At 32.8% G+C, this 16,990-nt stretch overlaps 1 protein-coding gene across 4 annotated transcripts in view; it reads right to left on the minus strand.

Moving 5' to 3' along the window:
* capt (adenylyl cyclase-associated protein 1) overlaps positions 1-16,990 on the minus strand; it is a 74,080-nt gene that overhangs the window by 18,867 nt on the left and 38,223 nt on the right. Inside the window, exon 1 of one of the 4 annotated variants that reach the window (XM_088186772.1) lies at positions 15,823-16,649. The exons of the other annotated variants lie outside the window; for them this stretch is intronic. Coding sequence (XP_088042898.1) covers positions 15,823-16,528 — 706 coding nt within the window. The 5' untranslated portion in view covers positions 16,529-16,649. Of the gene's footprint in view, positions 1-15,822; positions 16,650-16,990 lie in introns of those variants that run through there. 4 annotated transcript variants of the gene reach the window in all.

Consider the following 16,990-nt stretch of genomic DNA (forward strand, 5'->3'; position numbering starts at 1 on the left):
ATAAAGTGAATTAAATTTGCGCACCGCTCGAGTGGGGTACATAAAAGCTTGGGAAACCGTCATTAAATATGAAATAAGAAAAAGCTGTAAGGATCTTTTTCGACGATGTTACATATGTACACAATACACAATACGTTATAAGCCACACTAAGCTTCATTAAAAATTAGAATATAATAATTTAACCGAAAGTCAATAGATAAAATCTAACAGTCAACAACGACTGTATTTTTATCGAATTGACATCAGTGGGAGGAAAGCATCCCTTGGACGATAGGTCGGATCTACTGCTACATTAAGGTTTTAAATTACAAATTTAAATATTTTACAGAGGCGATTATTGAACCTTGTACAATTCCCCCGACACTTAAGTACATCAATAGAGTGCGAACCTTTTTCTAAAGTTAAATTTGTAATTTTATTTGTTTTAGCCAAAAATTAAAAGGCAGTTTCAATCGATCATCGAATTTTAAATTCGGCTCATATAACAAAATATTGATTTAAAAAAACATGGTTCATTATCATAGGCTATTGTTTAAATTAACACTTCAATTCACATTTAAAATGACCGTGTTATACGACAAAACCTCGGTTAAAATCAAAAAGAGAGTTTGTGTATTCATTCGGTTCATTAATTAAAGCCCCAAAGCGCAAGAGAAAAGTTGGAAAATTCGCCAAATTAAACACTCATGTATCGCCCCAAGTAATTTTATTTTACAAATACATATTCATTATTCTATCGTATATTTATTAACCGAAAAATCATAAATGGAAAAATGTCTTAATATAATACGAAAAATATTTACCGGAATATTTAGACTTGTATTGTCAAAATAACATTACAAATAATACCTAGGATTATGTGATTACTTGAAAAGGTTATTATGTTGTTTTATTAAGCTTGGGCGTAGCGTTGTTTAAGGATATATCTAAATAATATATAATACAAAGATAGCTTATAAATATAATGTAGAAAATAAAGGTTACAATAATATTCGTTATCAGCGAATATTTTTTACAGGGGATAAATTTGGCTAAAGAATCTGTGAGGATCTTATGGTTGACTACACCATAAATTCGCGAGTCGAACCAAATCAATTGTTACAAAATCCACTTAGAGATCGCGCGACTATAAATCGTGACAATCGACTTCGTTACATTGATTTAACTAAATTTGTGTTGTAAATATTCGGCACTATTTTGCCACAAAGATAAAATAACTTGATGTATAAAGAAACTAATATTAATTGTATTATTATTTTTATCTTGTAAGTTTAAAAATATCGTGCATTTTATATTCAAAATAAATAAAAAATATTTCATGATAAACTTGAGTTAAATTTAAGCTGATTTTTATGCACCAAATTATAATGAAAATTACAAAAAAAAAACTTTTTTAGAATTAAAATATTATATAATATGTTTCAAAAAATTACAAAAAAAATAATAAGATGTGAAATTTCCATATTATTATAAATACAAATCAGATAATTTAACATTTTTAGGAAATAAAATACACGTGTCAGTCTGTCACAAGAACTCCTCCCAAACGGTAGGCAGTAGCGACGTGACATTTTCACATGTCATTCTAACTGCTATTTCTATGTTAACTGTGCTACTTTCAACTTTTTAGTTGAAACTTGAGCTGAACATCGCCGTGCTGACGACTGATTACATGCTACTGCATTACGTGAAGAGACTATAACCATTGTATTGCACCAAGTATTGAAATAAATTTCTAATAACAGAATGAATAAATATTGAGTTTTAAAGTGTAATAAAGCATATAACTATGTATTACCATAAAACTAACTACAGGTACAACACTACAAAAAAAACTAAACCATTTTTTTCTACGTGAAAATTTAAATTATAATTGTAGCGACAACCCATGATCGTTTCGTTGCAATTAACTTATATATTGTTTGTCTTATGCTTGTAAATAAAACGCCGTTTTAACGACTTGACTAAAAGGAATATTGCACAATAGAAATAAGATATAACCAGCGATGTATTTATTTTTTATTTTATTAATCTATTCAGCTAATTGTATATACACCAAACATTTTTGTGGATTATCCTATGAATATTATATACTATTTATATTATCTATCTCATCTTTATAGTATATATTATGTTTCTCATTTTCGGCGCTATGAACGCTATTATCGGATCATTTTTGAATGTCACAAATAACCGCGCTATTCACAATTCCATTGTTGCCAAATTTATGCAACCCAAGATGAATGCGCTTATTAGAGAGCTAATTTATTTCATATCAGATAAAAACAGAGATTCTTTCAAATATGAAGGTCGTTGATCTACCGCATTCCCTCAATCGTACATAAGCCGAAACGCTACCATAGAAAAGTCACTTCCAAAGAATCAATTAGAATTTTATTTCAACTAAAAGTGTGCTAGAATTTTACGCTAAATCTACACAGATTTTTTAAACCTATAGAAAAGCATCAGCTTTTTGATTATCGGATATTAACCAGCCAAGCAGTCACTTTGAAGTGTCAAGAGTTTAACTCGATTTTGAGACGACTTAAAGACGCAGCGCTATGGCACGATGTATTTATACCATCCATTAATTGCACTAATTTTACGGTCGTTGTTCAATTTGAGCTAATAAATTTTAGTTTTAATGCAAAAAATACGCACGCTGCGGTGATGTATACTCAGTTTACATGTAAATTTAAAAATAAAAACATACAATAATCGATTATTGTAATATATACGGGTCGAAGATGCGAAGATTGAATTTGAAGAAACCTTGATGCGCTAGTTACAGACATTTCTTTGAATCCATGAATATGATTCAAAATGAAATCCTTCTACATTTGAAAATATTAAATAAATGAAATTCGATTTTTAAGCATAATACTATTTTTTTCTGATGATTACGATATTACGGATAAGATTAATCTTTAATTCACATAATAAGACATGTACACTCGGTGTACATCACAGTAACACAAAGGTTACACACACAAAGAGCAAAGTTCAGATTTAAACGAGTTTAAAATGTTTTACACGTCATTGTATATAAAAATCAATCATAAGAATACCTTTGTGATAAAAATCTTGTCGTACAATGTTTTTAAACATTTATTTGGTACTGCGTAAAAGAGCTATATTGCTTTAAAAAGGTTTTAAATATTTATATAATGGTATACTTAATGCAAAATTCTTGGAATATATACAACCCATAGTATAAAAACTAATTACCTTATGTATCAGTCTTGTCCCGTTCTCCCTATATTTTATTCATCAAAAACACGTTTCGCTTAAATTATAATATTTAATACATTTCACGTAGAAAACCTGGATCAAATAAAACGAATTCTAAAAAATGTAAAAGTAAAAGTAACAACTCTTGTCAGATGGTTTAAGGAAGAAGTCTTGTGTATTGTTTAATTCATAAGATACGGCGAAAATTGTATCATTGTTTTTGATCTCTTACAGATCTTATTTTTTATTCAGTAGCGCATCATAAATCCAATAAACCTCGATTCTCATACCATAAATTATCCAATGTAAACATCCATAGTATAACATTTAAGAGATGAATATCTCTTTAAAGGGATCCCTATTCATCTAAATTGAGCTACATTTCTCATGGCTGTTACATAAGCTTATTAATCGGAACTTCTAACAATGCGATGCCGCCATTGTACGGCATAGAAGTCCCATTGGGATTCGATAAGAGATGGTACTGAATAGAAAAGCGTTAAAAATCTTGTCCCTAATATTTCAAAAGCAGAGGGAAATATTTTATAATAAAAGATACGCAGGCCACCGGGTGTTCCGGAAAGGTTATGCCTACTATGGGTAGGTCGATCTCTCAATGGGGATGCTGAATAGATATATTGAAAAATTCATCAGAAGCAAATATTGGGAAGAGAAAGAACGAAGAGCACACATGCGAACGTGATATTGAATTTCGAAATTTGTTTTGGGTAAATTAAGCAAAGTGGATTGATGAGACCACTTGGAGCGGCAACAAAAATGGGTCAACATATTAATCACAAATAAGAAAGGTCAATAAAGGGTTAATCGTTCTTCAGTTATTTTTAAATTATTCTTCAGTATATAACATACATATATGTATATTATATAACAAATCACAAGAGGTGCTTCAATTTGAATACTGTTCAATGGAAACGTGTCAGCAAATTATAAAGGGAAGGTATCACAGAATAAAAAATAATAAGGCGAAATTTGGAAATTCAAAAGGTTTACAACGACGAAGGCAATGAATAGAAGAAATTCGCAAGAGCACCTTTCGCATTGAATCTAACGCGCGATATTATGGCACGATTTTTTCATTGTTCGAGTTATGATTTATTGTTTCAATTTCATTAAAATGACATGCAAAAATAAATAAATAAACGTAAAGTAAGCAAAGTGTCGGTTTCGCTGTGACGTAACGCCTCTAGAGACTGCATCTACAATCTCGTTGGCGTTATGCTTTCAAGTGTTAAGTCTCTAGGGTATTTTATTATCCTGTTGAAATGTTGTATAAACAACCGTTACTACATATGTATTATAATATATGTATAGTTTTCGACATGATTAGTCAACATATAAAGAAAAGATTTAGTAATCAATGCAATATTTAGATTTTAAAAAATCTGAACGAAGCAAAAATAATATTTAAAACCCAAAATGTTGAGGGTCCGGTATTCGCACACTCGCTAGCTTCGGTACCTCACGACAGTGAGGTACCGACAGTTAGTTAAGGAATATAAATGCGGTTAGTTCAACGTCGAATCACATCTCTCTTTTGTATGTTAACGTGTGACTAATGTGAATGCGAATGATACTAATATGAATGTTCTGAAATGGAAATTTCACTCGTGCTTTGTTTGGCAATGCACCTTTGTTCGCTTGTAACTTTCTAGAGGGAAATTAAAATAGACGTAAGTTAGTAAATATATTATACGAGGAGTGATAAAAAAATAGCTCGCAATTTTAATATGGTTGTAGTCAGAATTTATATTGCATGGGTCAAAATTTATATTAAAAGGTCAGAATAAATATTAGATGGTCATAATTTATATTAATTAGTCAGAAAGTGTTATCGTATAAAAAATGCATCTTGATTAATTAATAAAAATTATAATATAATTATTATTAACGGTTTTTATTTTTTTAATACTACTTAATTTTATTAAACGATTGTTCAAAAGGCAAAGACCACGTATATGAGTACCAATATTGTAATGAGATAATAAAATAGATTAACTTCAAGTTTCCTATATAAAATATGTGACTGTGGCAGCACGATACTTTATTATGAATGTGTTATTTTTATTTCTGACCATCTATTATTTTTATTTTGACCATTATTGTTTTTATTCTGACCGTTTTTAATTTTAATCTGACCATTTAATATCTATTCTGACCAAGATTTGATTTTTATTCTGACCCAAATTGGATTAAATTCTGAGAGTAAAAATTGTAATTTTTTATATAGCGTAAGGCGACTTCGTAACTTTAAAAATGTAAAAAATTAAAGTGCCGTGAAAAGATAAAAATGTTGGAGAATGTTTTTGTGAAGGGTTTATAAATGATACAAATGTTTCCAAGAGAGGCATGAAGACATCGCAGATGACAAGAGAAATAAATGGATGACCAAGGATGAAAAGTAAAAAAAATAAGGACGTTGTGCTTAATCTCCGAATCACTATTAAGTTGATTGCTGAAAATGTTAGTATCTCGTATAGTTTATACAAAGTTGATATTTTATGTATAAAACGAATAGCTGACAAAGTTATTATAATACTGTTGATTAACGATTTTAATAAAGATTTTTTAAACACAAAAATCACGAGTAAATGGTTACAAAAACCATGAGCAAAAAAGCGCGTCAAGTTTGATCGAAAGTCAAGGTTCTCGTTACTGTTTTTTTAAATTATAAATTTCACAGCACTTACTATACCATGTTATATGGTCAACAGTGAGCCGTTTGCGTTAGTAAATTCGAAGAAAACAACCAAAATTGTGGCAAAGAACTTACATTTTGCACCAAGAAACGCACCAGTAATTCGTGTTTTTTTTCTATTAACTACCGCATTTAACTAATATTACTTTGTTTTTAAATATAAAGACGACATTGTAAGGACAACGTTTTGCTATCATAGAGAAGATAAACGCAAAATTTCTGAGCTAAAACCAAATAATGCATTCCACAAATATAGTATATTTGATGAGGAATACTTTGAAAAGGACAGCATCAATATTGAATTATAATTAATATTTTTTGTGATAATTCGTTATATTTAATGTAATATATTAGTACTATAAATCATATCATTTAAGATTAATTTTTAGACTATTTGATATTTGAGCACATTAAGGAAATGTACACAACTGCTCATGATATTTTTATCATGTTACATTATTTTGTTTGACGATCAATATTTACTCAGATCAAACGTAACAAGTTAAACATAATCATAAACGCATATGAGTACAGAAATACGGCAAAAACGCCACAAAACAACACCGAGAGTGATATTTACGATATTTGCTTGGCCGAAATACTTTCAAAATATATACATATGTATGTAACGTCAAAAATACGTACGCCTTGAAAAAAGCAGACGCAATTAGGTTTACTTTGTGCTTACAGCGCAAACCTTTCTCAAATTGAACTAGAACAAAGGGGGTTGCCCTCCGTCCGAATTACTCTAGAAGAATCCCTTACAGCGATTAATAAATCTTGATACAAAGAGATGAAAAAGCATTATTTCTCGCATTCCAAGGCGTGAAATTTTATACGGATCTCGACAACCGAAACGAGTTTTATAAAAAGGATTATGATATTGTTCACGGTCACGTTATACCCGCAAGCGATCTCGAGTACAAGATGAGACGGTATTATACTTACGAGATAGAAATAAAACAACAGCAAAAAACAAGAAGAATGAGAATTGGATGGGATAGACGAGATTTCCACGGCGGCTAAGCTCTTAATTGAGTTTTCCTCGAAGGGGGATTTAGAAGCGAGGAAAGCTCGTACGAATAACCAAATACGCCGCTGCCGATCGTCACGTATATGATCTAGTTCGTGTACATACGACTAAATTTGGATAAGCTGTTTAAAAGACGGCGAAGACTTCGTTCTTGTATGAAGAGGAAGAAACAATTTTGTATATATATATTTATATATATGATACTAAAAGACATGGTACGCTTTTATACCGGTGAGTGTCGTTTCAGAGTAAAAATGTTCAGGTTAGTTAAACTTTAAGACCTAAATAATTAAAAATAAACGGACAATGCTCAACTATCTTAAAATGTGGTATTAGAGATTTATATATACATTTTATCAAACTTCACGGCTTTATATTTCGTGTCTAGACAATCAATATGATGATATTTCTAAAAGAGCTTAAATAAGTTATGCACCACTATAATATATTACTAGTTCAAGGGTCAGAATTGATATATTACATACACATGTATCGAATGGCGGTTCTTCAGAAAAAAATAAGTTGTATGATAATGCTTCTATGGTAAAGTATGGTATAAAAAAGGTTAAAGAAGTTTATTATTACAATATATTTAATACCATGTCATGTTATAAGAACATCAATAACACTTTATTTTGATGTTTAGAAACGAAAAAAATAGTCCGATATGTATTTGCAGCTGACATATACCAAATTGTTTCCTCGATAGAAGAAAATAATATTCTAATTCCACATCTAAAAAATCAATTTAATACGTTAAAAGTAAAACTATATTTTTTTTGACAAAAAATATTTAGGTATTATACGTATCACGTTATTTACATTTATATGTCAATATTACCTATACTATATCAAATACGATAACGTGATTTGACACATATAAATTGCATTTTAACCATAATCCAGCAAAAAGAAAATACGGAGATTTGTTCGCCTTCGTGCAGACCGATTCCTAAAATGTATGAATCAAAGTCGAACCCTTTTTTCGACCTATTTTTTTCTAAGCGAAAACACACAGGACGCACAAAAAGACTTCCATTAAAGCAAAGAGAGAAAGAGGTCTTCATTCGAATGCAAATAAAACGAAGAGTGGAAAAGAGGTTTCGCAAATAAATTACGCCGAGAATGTCTTAGTGTCACTTTGAAGAAACAAGCATTGCGTATAAAAAAATAAAGCGCTTCCAATAAAAGTAAGTACACCTATGAAAGTATTATGCATCATTTTCAGTTCTGACATTCCAGAAGATAAACAAGATCCAAACATACATTAATGTTATTTATATGGAATAGGGCCAATATTAATTATTTGAAACGAAATGTTTACTCTGGATTGTTTTCCCATCTGAAAGGTAAGATCAGATCCAAAAATAATATTGTGTTGACATCAAACAATAATAAAGCGATTATTTTATTATCTTAATCCGGGCAATTGGCGTCGGCAAACATTAAGTGGCAAACTAAGATTAGCGGAGAATGTAGACAAAAAGTTTTCTTTATAGTTAGAAGCATAAACTTGATTGCCACGATATGATAAAAAAAACACATTTTTCTAATATTACATCATACAAATTTAAAAAATACAAACACACACGAGTTTTTTATTTTTACTACACTCTTAATTTAGTATTTTTAAATGCCGACATCTATTAAATGTAGCGAGTTCAACGGATACATATTTTATTAGTCGTTTTAAAGTTGTCTAAATTTATTATTATAATAACAAATGTCCTCAAAAAATCCTGTACGGAATAATCATCCAAACCCCTCATCCTTGCCATTTATAGATGTATAAGAAACGGTTAAATATGTTTAGAATGCACTAAAGTTATTCACGAGTAAAAGCTAGATTTTAATGTTGACCAATAATAAAATAATTTACTTGTGTTTTTATAGCACATCTATATATATTGTAGTACTAATAAACTTTCTAGCATAGATTTATTTTAAATCGAACGTTCATAAATATTTAAGATTAATACTTAAAATACAATATTTTTCTTGGATCTGTTGTACTATTTCATGTACTCTTTTAAAATTACATTTTCTTCTCATTTTGCATATGGAATATTTTGACAAATTTGTATTCAAATCTCAAGATGGGCATCGAATGGTGAGAGTACAACATAACAACAAAGAACTAGACGATTATTTGTCCATTAAAAAATTGATTGTGAGAAAAAACTTGTCGCAATCCGCGTTAAAAGCGCAATAAACAATTTGTCATTTAACTATACGATCTGCCAACAAGCGCATGTGACGATCAGAGATCTCAGGTATTATCTAAAAAACGCTTAAAGACCATTTAGAGGCATTACAAATACAACTACTATTGTATTGAAAAGCGAAGAAAGTGAATGCGAAAGTAAGGTTGACAAGCTTCCACCATAAAATCTTCGTAATTGGCCGCCAAAGCAAGGAAAATTTCTTTAGTCAGAATAAGCGTATATAACCACCTAACATTTGGATTTTACTTCTGACAAGAACTTCCAGTAGTTACTTCCGACTTTGGACACAAGCGTTTATCCGAACTTGCAACAATTGGAGCTACGCTGACTATTAACAGAAACTGAGAAGATCGAGAAAACAGCCGCTTCCCTCTTCACGTCAACTTTGGTCCACATACAATAAAACTAATAAAATAATTCAGGAAGTGCTCGAAATATGTTTTAATTGTCGCACAACGATTGCCAAATTACATTGTAGACTATTTATTATGTGTCGACTATTTATTATTCCAACGCCTGAATTTAGTATCTGATGCTCATTCTGCCTCGTTTTACATCCGTACGCCTTATCCACAGATACACGGCCATAAATTTCAACGCACGGACGACTCGTACATAAACCGCACGCCTCTATCGACAACGATACAGAGTCTTCGTGCAGTATATTCGCAAAAACAACCCGCACACTTCATCCAATATTCTTCTCTTGTCGACTACTATATTTTATTTTGCATTCAGAGAACAAAATGTGTGAGCTATTTCAATACGGCGCGTATCGCGCCGCACTATCCAGGTCAAGTTGGCATAATAGCCACAACCGTGCCGTTCAAGTGCAGAAGTTTACAAGACACGAATACAAAGCAGATACGCCCAGATGAAAGATTTCTCGCTAAGACGAGTGAGCATCTTTAATGGCGCCGGCGTGACTTACGCGCGAAATTCGACATATTGGATGATTAGAAGAAACAAAATAAGCGGAAAATTTGCCTCAATGAGATTGTCAATCAGATTTCGGCCTGATCGATGAGCATGTGACGCGTATCGTTGAAACGAGAATGGACGTAAACTAAGCTACACGTGTGTGCAAGTAGGCGTAGATAGGGAGGGGAGTGACTTTATCGTCGTACAAGAAAACCCTTTTAAGTATTTATATTTTCATGTAAATGCATGAGCTGAGCGGCCTATTCAACTGTTTCGCTACAAGTTTGTTGAATGTTGTAAATCGATACACTAGGAGTATTAAAAGTTTAGAACCACTAATTAATGTATATATTTATTATTAAAAAATACCAGTTCGATTGATATCAAGAGATAACTATTATTACCAAAACAATCTGTTGTGAAATATGCGTTCGTAAGTTTTCATTAATACCCGAGTGTCAAAACGCACCGTAATAAGATTAATACAGTGATAGCTTTGTTTATTTAAAAAACAAACAAGAAGTGTTTTATAAACGTCATATATAAAATAGATTGACACTTATATTTCACTGACACATATTGTGACACGTATAATAAACAATAATAAATATAAACCACGCGTGAATGATAGCATAAACTAGCATTGTACTCAAAAAATCTACCGATAGCTAACCAAAATTAAACAATATATGTAAAAAAAAAATTAACAGCTAATCGACAATATAGTTTGTATTAAACATAATATATTGCATACACTGTTTGAGAAACTAGTTGAAGCGCGGGCTTTGGCGCAATAAGCATTGATGCGCGCCGTGCATCTATATTACAGTGAAGTTGTATTACTAGTGAAAATATATTTTCACTGGCTTACTAGCAAAAATATGCATGCTTTTTTAAAAAATAAAAACGTGTTTCTATTGTTAAAAAGTTGAAGTCAACTAATTATTAGAAAAGTACTTATTTTCGATAAAAAGAAATTCTGTTGGGACCACACAGAGACACGTTTGGAAAGGACCTTATTACTCGTGTAATAACTGTGATCAAAAGTGATTATTTAATAATAGTGCGATTACACAAAGGCTCTCGTTACGAACTGAACTAAAGGGTTCCCTTATAAATAAGACGCAAGGATTTTCCGGTGCATTGAATGAATATTTCTGTGTTATGAAACGGTCACGGGAAACAGTATAGCACCGTAAGGCCACAATATTTCCCGTTACACATACACAGTTCTTCGACCTCGGAGATATCCATCAAGTAAATGTCACTTTCTAAAGGCGTATACATAATTCGTTGTCTAAGAAGCGAGTGCAACTATTGGCTAGATTGTGATTAGTCAGCTAGCTTTGCAGTTCTGAATACTTAAGGCTCGTCTTCAATGGGGAGAGGGCAGAGACTTGCAAACAACGGCAGACACTCAAAGAGACTAGCAGACGCCCGCCCACCCGCGGACAATATACGCTCACATCCTGAGAAGGACTTCACTATACAAGCACCGCAGCAGAGGGGGATCAACATCCACTATACTGTCGCTGCCACACCAATCAGAACTCTGAGGATCTTCCAGCGACATCATCCCTGCGCCAGCTTCTCCAGCACTGTTCAGAGAAAATATATCGCCATTCATAGTCTATCGCAATATGTAATATAATTTAATAAAATTCTCACTAGTTTCCACCTGCGTCTTACTGGCTGCAAAGTCTCACCCCACAGTGAAACCCCACACAGTAAAACAATTTCATTGTCTTTGCTACTGAAATTATATTTCTATCATGAAAAAATACATATTCACTGTAATATAAAATACATGATACAGTATACTAACAGGATATTATTTTTTTTATAAATCAGCATGACACGAAGGTAAGATATAGCTATAAAGCTTTACGGAGCAATACAAAATAAAATGAAGGATATAACGCATAATCAAACAACCACTTCTCGGAATACTCGTGGATATTCAAACGCGATAGACAGGTCATTGATTGAATTTTATATATGAAATACATTTTTACTATTCTTCAAAATAAAATTAAAAATGAATACTCCGAAACAGGAGTGGCGTGTTCCCATGATTATATGATTACAATTAGGGCTTTCTGCTGTCTGATGAGAGAATGATAATTAAAAATTAATTGATTTATCATCATAGTTTTTTTTAGATAATATTTAGATTGAACTAAAGCCAAAAACATACAAACATTTATGCAGTGTATAAAACACAGACAAAGTTTTCAATAACACTACAACATTTGTATTTCCTTAAGACACTCGGGTGTTGACTAAAATAGCTTCTGGCGTGTTTGAAACACTCGAGTGGTCAGAATGCGATATAACTAATTAAAGCCTCTAACTCGCAAGTAAACACTGATATCAGAAAAGCACTAAGTCAAACAGTCGATCTATTCATTCCACACAAAATCTTGTATATCGTTATAATATACAAATAAATATTTCCCTTGAATTATTATAAGCTTATAACATTATGAGATTTCCGTTTATAAAAAGGTGATCTAACTTCAGCTAGATTAATAATAAAAAATCCGAAGATATACTTTAATTTATGTGTGTTTTTTTTTTAATATTTAGAATATAATCCGAACTTTTTATTTTAAAAAAAAAGCACACAAATTTAAGGATGTCTTAAGATTTTTTTTTATTAAACGAACATTTGATTATTAATAGCTTAATTTATTTGTTGCAAAAGGAACTTTCAATATCTACGATAACATATAGCTTGTATTTTTACACGTCGGTTAACCGCACGTTAAAAATATTATCGAAAACACCAACTAATCGAGAATAGAACCAAATCGGCATACTATGTGTCTGGCAGCAAACAAGCGCCTCGTTATGGAGAGAATTTGGCAACCGATTCGCATTGACACTTTGCCGGTTCATTGCCAATCTTCTTCGGTTTACTCAGTGTATTTTTGCTCGTTTTATTATTGAATAAGTGCACAAAAACACTAAGATTGGAGAAGAGCCAAACGAGGATTGCTCTTGACGCACGTAAATGCATGTTTCAAAAACAAAGCTTCAAATTATCCAAGAATTCACTAATTGGTCTGTTGCTGTGTCAAAATTCAAGACTAAATATAATACATATAGTGAGTCGAATAGTTGGTATTTTCAATCCGTGTATTGTAATGATTCAAGATTGAATTAATTAATGAATGATGACAAAGAACTTGAATTGAAAAGATAATGTCAATATCGTATTGGTTTTTCATTCTCTCTGATGCTAAAATAGGATTTTGACCTTAGCGCTGTTTATTATCAAACTTGATATATTCTTGAAAATCTAATTTAAAGCAAGTGCTTTGACCTAACACGTTTACAATATATACATATATATAAATACATAATAATTGTTTACACTATTATGTTTAAATGAAGTGTTAACATGGCCGAAGAAATACTGTAATGTGGCGTCTGGTATATCTTAAAGAACTTATTTATGAATGTCTAGTGTTTACAAAAAATAAGTAGAACTCAACCGCCGTTTGCCTATGGACGAACGAAATATGCGCGCCTAATACCGGTAAAATACAGCGGCGACAAAGGTGATCATAAAAATACCCAATACCTATTTCATCCGCCGCTAGTCTATACAATGATTATTCTAAAACTGTTAAAAATCTGCACATTTTAGATAGTATCATAAAGGTAAAACAAGACAGTTAAGAATAAATCTGATCATGAAGTTAACAAGTCCTGTATCAGATCACACGAATTCATAGATCTCTCAATTTCTACCGCAAACCACAATAAATTTTCTTACATATGATATATTCTTGTATCTTATTATACATTAAAAAATCATTCCTTCTTAAGAACTATTCTTTGTTAAAACTATTTATATTAGATCCAAAAACATGAACATCTTAAAAAGCAGATCAGAACTAAGCTAATTTATTTTTAAACTACATCTACACCCCTTAAAATGGTGTGCAACTTTTTACAAGTGCATAGTCTGACCAAAATATTTTAGCAGGTAGTTTTAACCGTAATTTTGGGAACTATACAAAGAAATATGTCGTTTTTAATTGCTCACAATGATTTCGGCCTTTATTTGTCGTTATATTTTTTTTAGAACATTGTATAAACATTTAAAAATGCCAAAAAAACGCGAATTGAAGTGCAAATATAATTTTATTGCATATTATTGACTGAATATATCCGTTCAAAACACACTGTTTAAAATGCTTTGAAATGGTTCAATGAATGTGATTATTACAAATCAAAACTGAGAACTGTAAGAACACAAGAGACAACTGCCAAGAAAGATGGAATGTTGGTTCGCGAGTCCCTTAAAAATCGTCGAAAAATGTATTCAAAGCTGGCAAAGTCTCTGAAAGCGAAAGGCCGTCCATTTTTTCGAAGGCTCAACGATGAGGGACTCAAAAATTGTAAAGCCTGATACAAACCATGGCTTTCAGAAATAAATAAAACTCGAAAACACGGAGATTGGGCAAAAGTCATTAGGTCTTATGAATCAAACTTTAAGGTAATCTTAAATCAAAATTGGTTAATATAAAAAAATATCAAAAACTTAATAAAGTTATATTTTTATAAATAATCATAGATTATGCGACCCTTGGTTTAGTACACGTCGAAGAATCGGAGAAGAATATCCAGCTAATTGCGTAGTACCTAAAGTTAAATATTGTGGCGGAAGCGTTATGGTCTGAGGTAGCATGGCAGCAGCAGGGATAGGAAATCTGTATACTTGCTAGGGTTTTATAAATAGTGACATTTATATTTCAATATTTAAGTTCACTTTAATTGATTCTTACTAGAAAATATTTCAAAACACAAACCACGCTACGATCCTATCCCAGCAACTAAACGCTCCGTGCCATACTTCACTAAAAAGCAGTAGTTGGTTTGCGTCAAAGGATATCACGCTTTTAGAGTAGCCTACCCAGTCACCAGACTTAAATACTGTAGAGCATTTATAGAGAAAATTAAAAGGAATTGTTGCCCAACACAATTGCAAATCCAATATTGAGCTGCGAGAACAATTGCAGATGGAATGTAGAAAATTATCTCAATCCATTTGACAGTATGCCAAAAAGGGTTGCACCTGTAATTAAAGCTAAGGGTATGCCTACTAAATAAGCTCAAAAAAACACTTTAAACCATCTTGATCAGCTTTTTATTTATATTGTTACTATTTTTTAGGATATAACACATTCATTGGAGTGCCCCATTTTATGGCCAAGCCTGTATATGTATGTAACTTGAGCAATCCATAAATTGAATACGAAGCTAAGTGTAATTTAAAACACTCTTACCGTAAATTATATTTCTACATACTTAGATGATCTTCTTGCATTTAATATTTGATCAAATTACCGGCATAAAAGAGAGACAATTAAGCATTCAAAAACTTTCTGGACAGCTTTGAAAAAAAACTTTCGATTATAATGGATGGTAAGTGCCATAATAAATTACCCGGATAACTCAATTAAAAAAGTTTCCTTAAGTGCTCTTACTAAACAGTTTCGATTGTAATCCGTTTAAATAAACCTTAACGCATAAAAGACTATTATCAAACCATCGTTTTCATTGTATTGTAATCCTCTAATTGTTCCAATCAAGCCTTGTTCAATAGCGTTAAATTACAAATTGTGCAAGCACAAGTCAGTCACGCATCTTTATAATTTACATATTAGATTAAAGGCCTCACCGGGTACGAACATGTCCAGGGGATCGAAGTGCACCTTGTGCTCCACGGCTGCCCTAGCCGCCCCGACCAGCTCTGAAAAGATGCGATGTCTCTTGAGAGCCAACTCATCTCTACCGACGGCGGCTCCTAGAACTCCTGCCGGCAAAGAGCGCTTCCTAGCCATGAGCCTCTGACCCTCCAGATAACCATCGTTAGGTCTGAACACGTCATCGTCTAACTTCACACAGCCGAGCCTTTGAGCCAGATCTTCTTGACAGATCTTATCTACGACACTCGGGCGTTTCAAGATGCCGCCACTCGAAGACTTCCTCCTGAGCGGCGACGGTTTAAACTTGTCGAGATCTTCGCAGTCGTTGTCGTTCTTGCTAGAAGTGTCCTCGTAGGTCTCGGCCACTGCGGTCAATTTGTCTATTACGTAATCGGAATCCGTGTCGGATTCGTCCTCATCGTCGTCGTTGTCTTCGTCTTGATCGCACTTGAATTTGACCGAGAGCGGTTGATCTTCATTCGGAGGAGAAGCGTCCTCTTGCTTGTCTTGATCTTGATCGTCCTTGATAGCGTTATCCATGTTAGACCGATCTAAATCCGATTCATCAATTTTACTAGGCTCATCCGCGATTGTGTGATTGTCTTTTGATCGGATCTTAGGAGAGAGTTGATCACTGTTGACGGTCTTGCTCACGCATACGCAGCAACTTTTAAACATTTCGCGCAAACATTTTAAGGTGAGAAATGTTTTCAGCACTTTTAGTTTTCCGAAGTTAGTTTCGCAAAGTATACCGACGCCCGGCAGCGCGACGGCGCTCGTCGAAGCGCTCCACTAGAATGAGCGTCGCGCGTCTCTAGTGCGAGGCGGAAGGGAGGGGCGCGGGGCCGGGGGCGGCGCCCTGATCGATGCGCCCCCCGTGGGCACCCTTGCGCCCGGTCAACTTTTATTCACAAGAAGAATCGGTGGTGCATTAGGCTGAAGGTCGATCCATGCATTTTACGACAATTGTTTCGTGCTCGTTAGATGTTCTATTATTAACGATTGACCTGATCGCATGTTTCAGATCTCTCAGAGAAAAAAATCCAATAAATAAATAATTGTCCTTTAATAAACTAGTACAACCGAGCCAGTTTCGGTTAAAACATACATTGAAACTGAATATTAACTGGTATGTTGTTT

This window comes from Plectrocnemia conspersa, unplaced genomic scaffold, assembly GCF_051122295.1.
Source record: "Plectrocnemia conspersa isolate PC_06_02 unplaced genomic scaffold, ASM5112229v1 ptg000005l, whole genome shotgun sequence".
In the NCBI taxonomy this organism is placed as follows: domain Eukaryota; kingdom Metazoa; phylum Arthropoda; class Insecta; order Trichoptera; family Polycentropodidae; genus Plectrocnemia; species Plectrocnemia conspersa.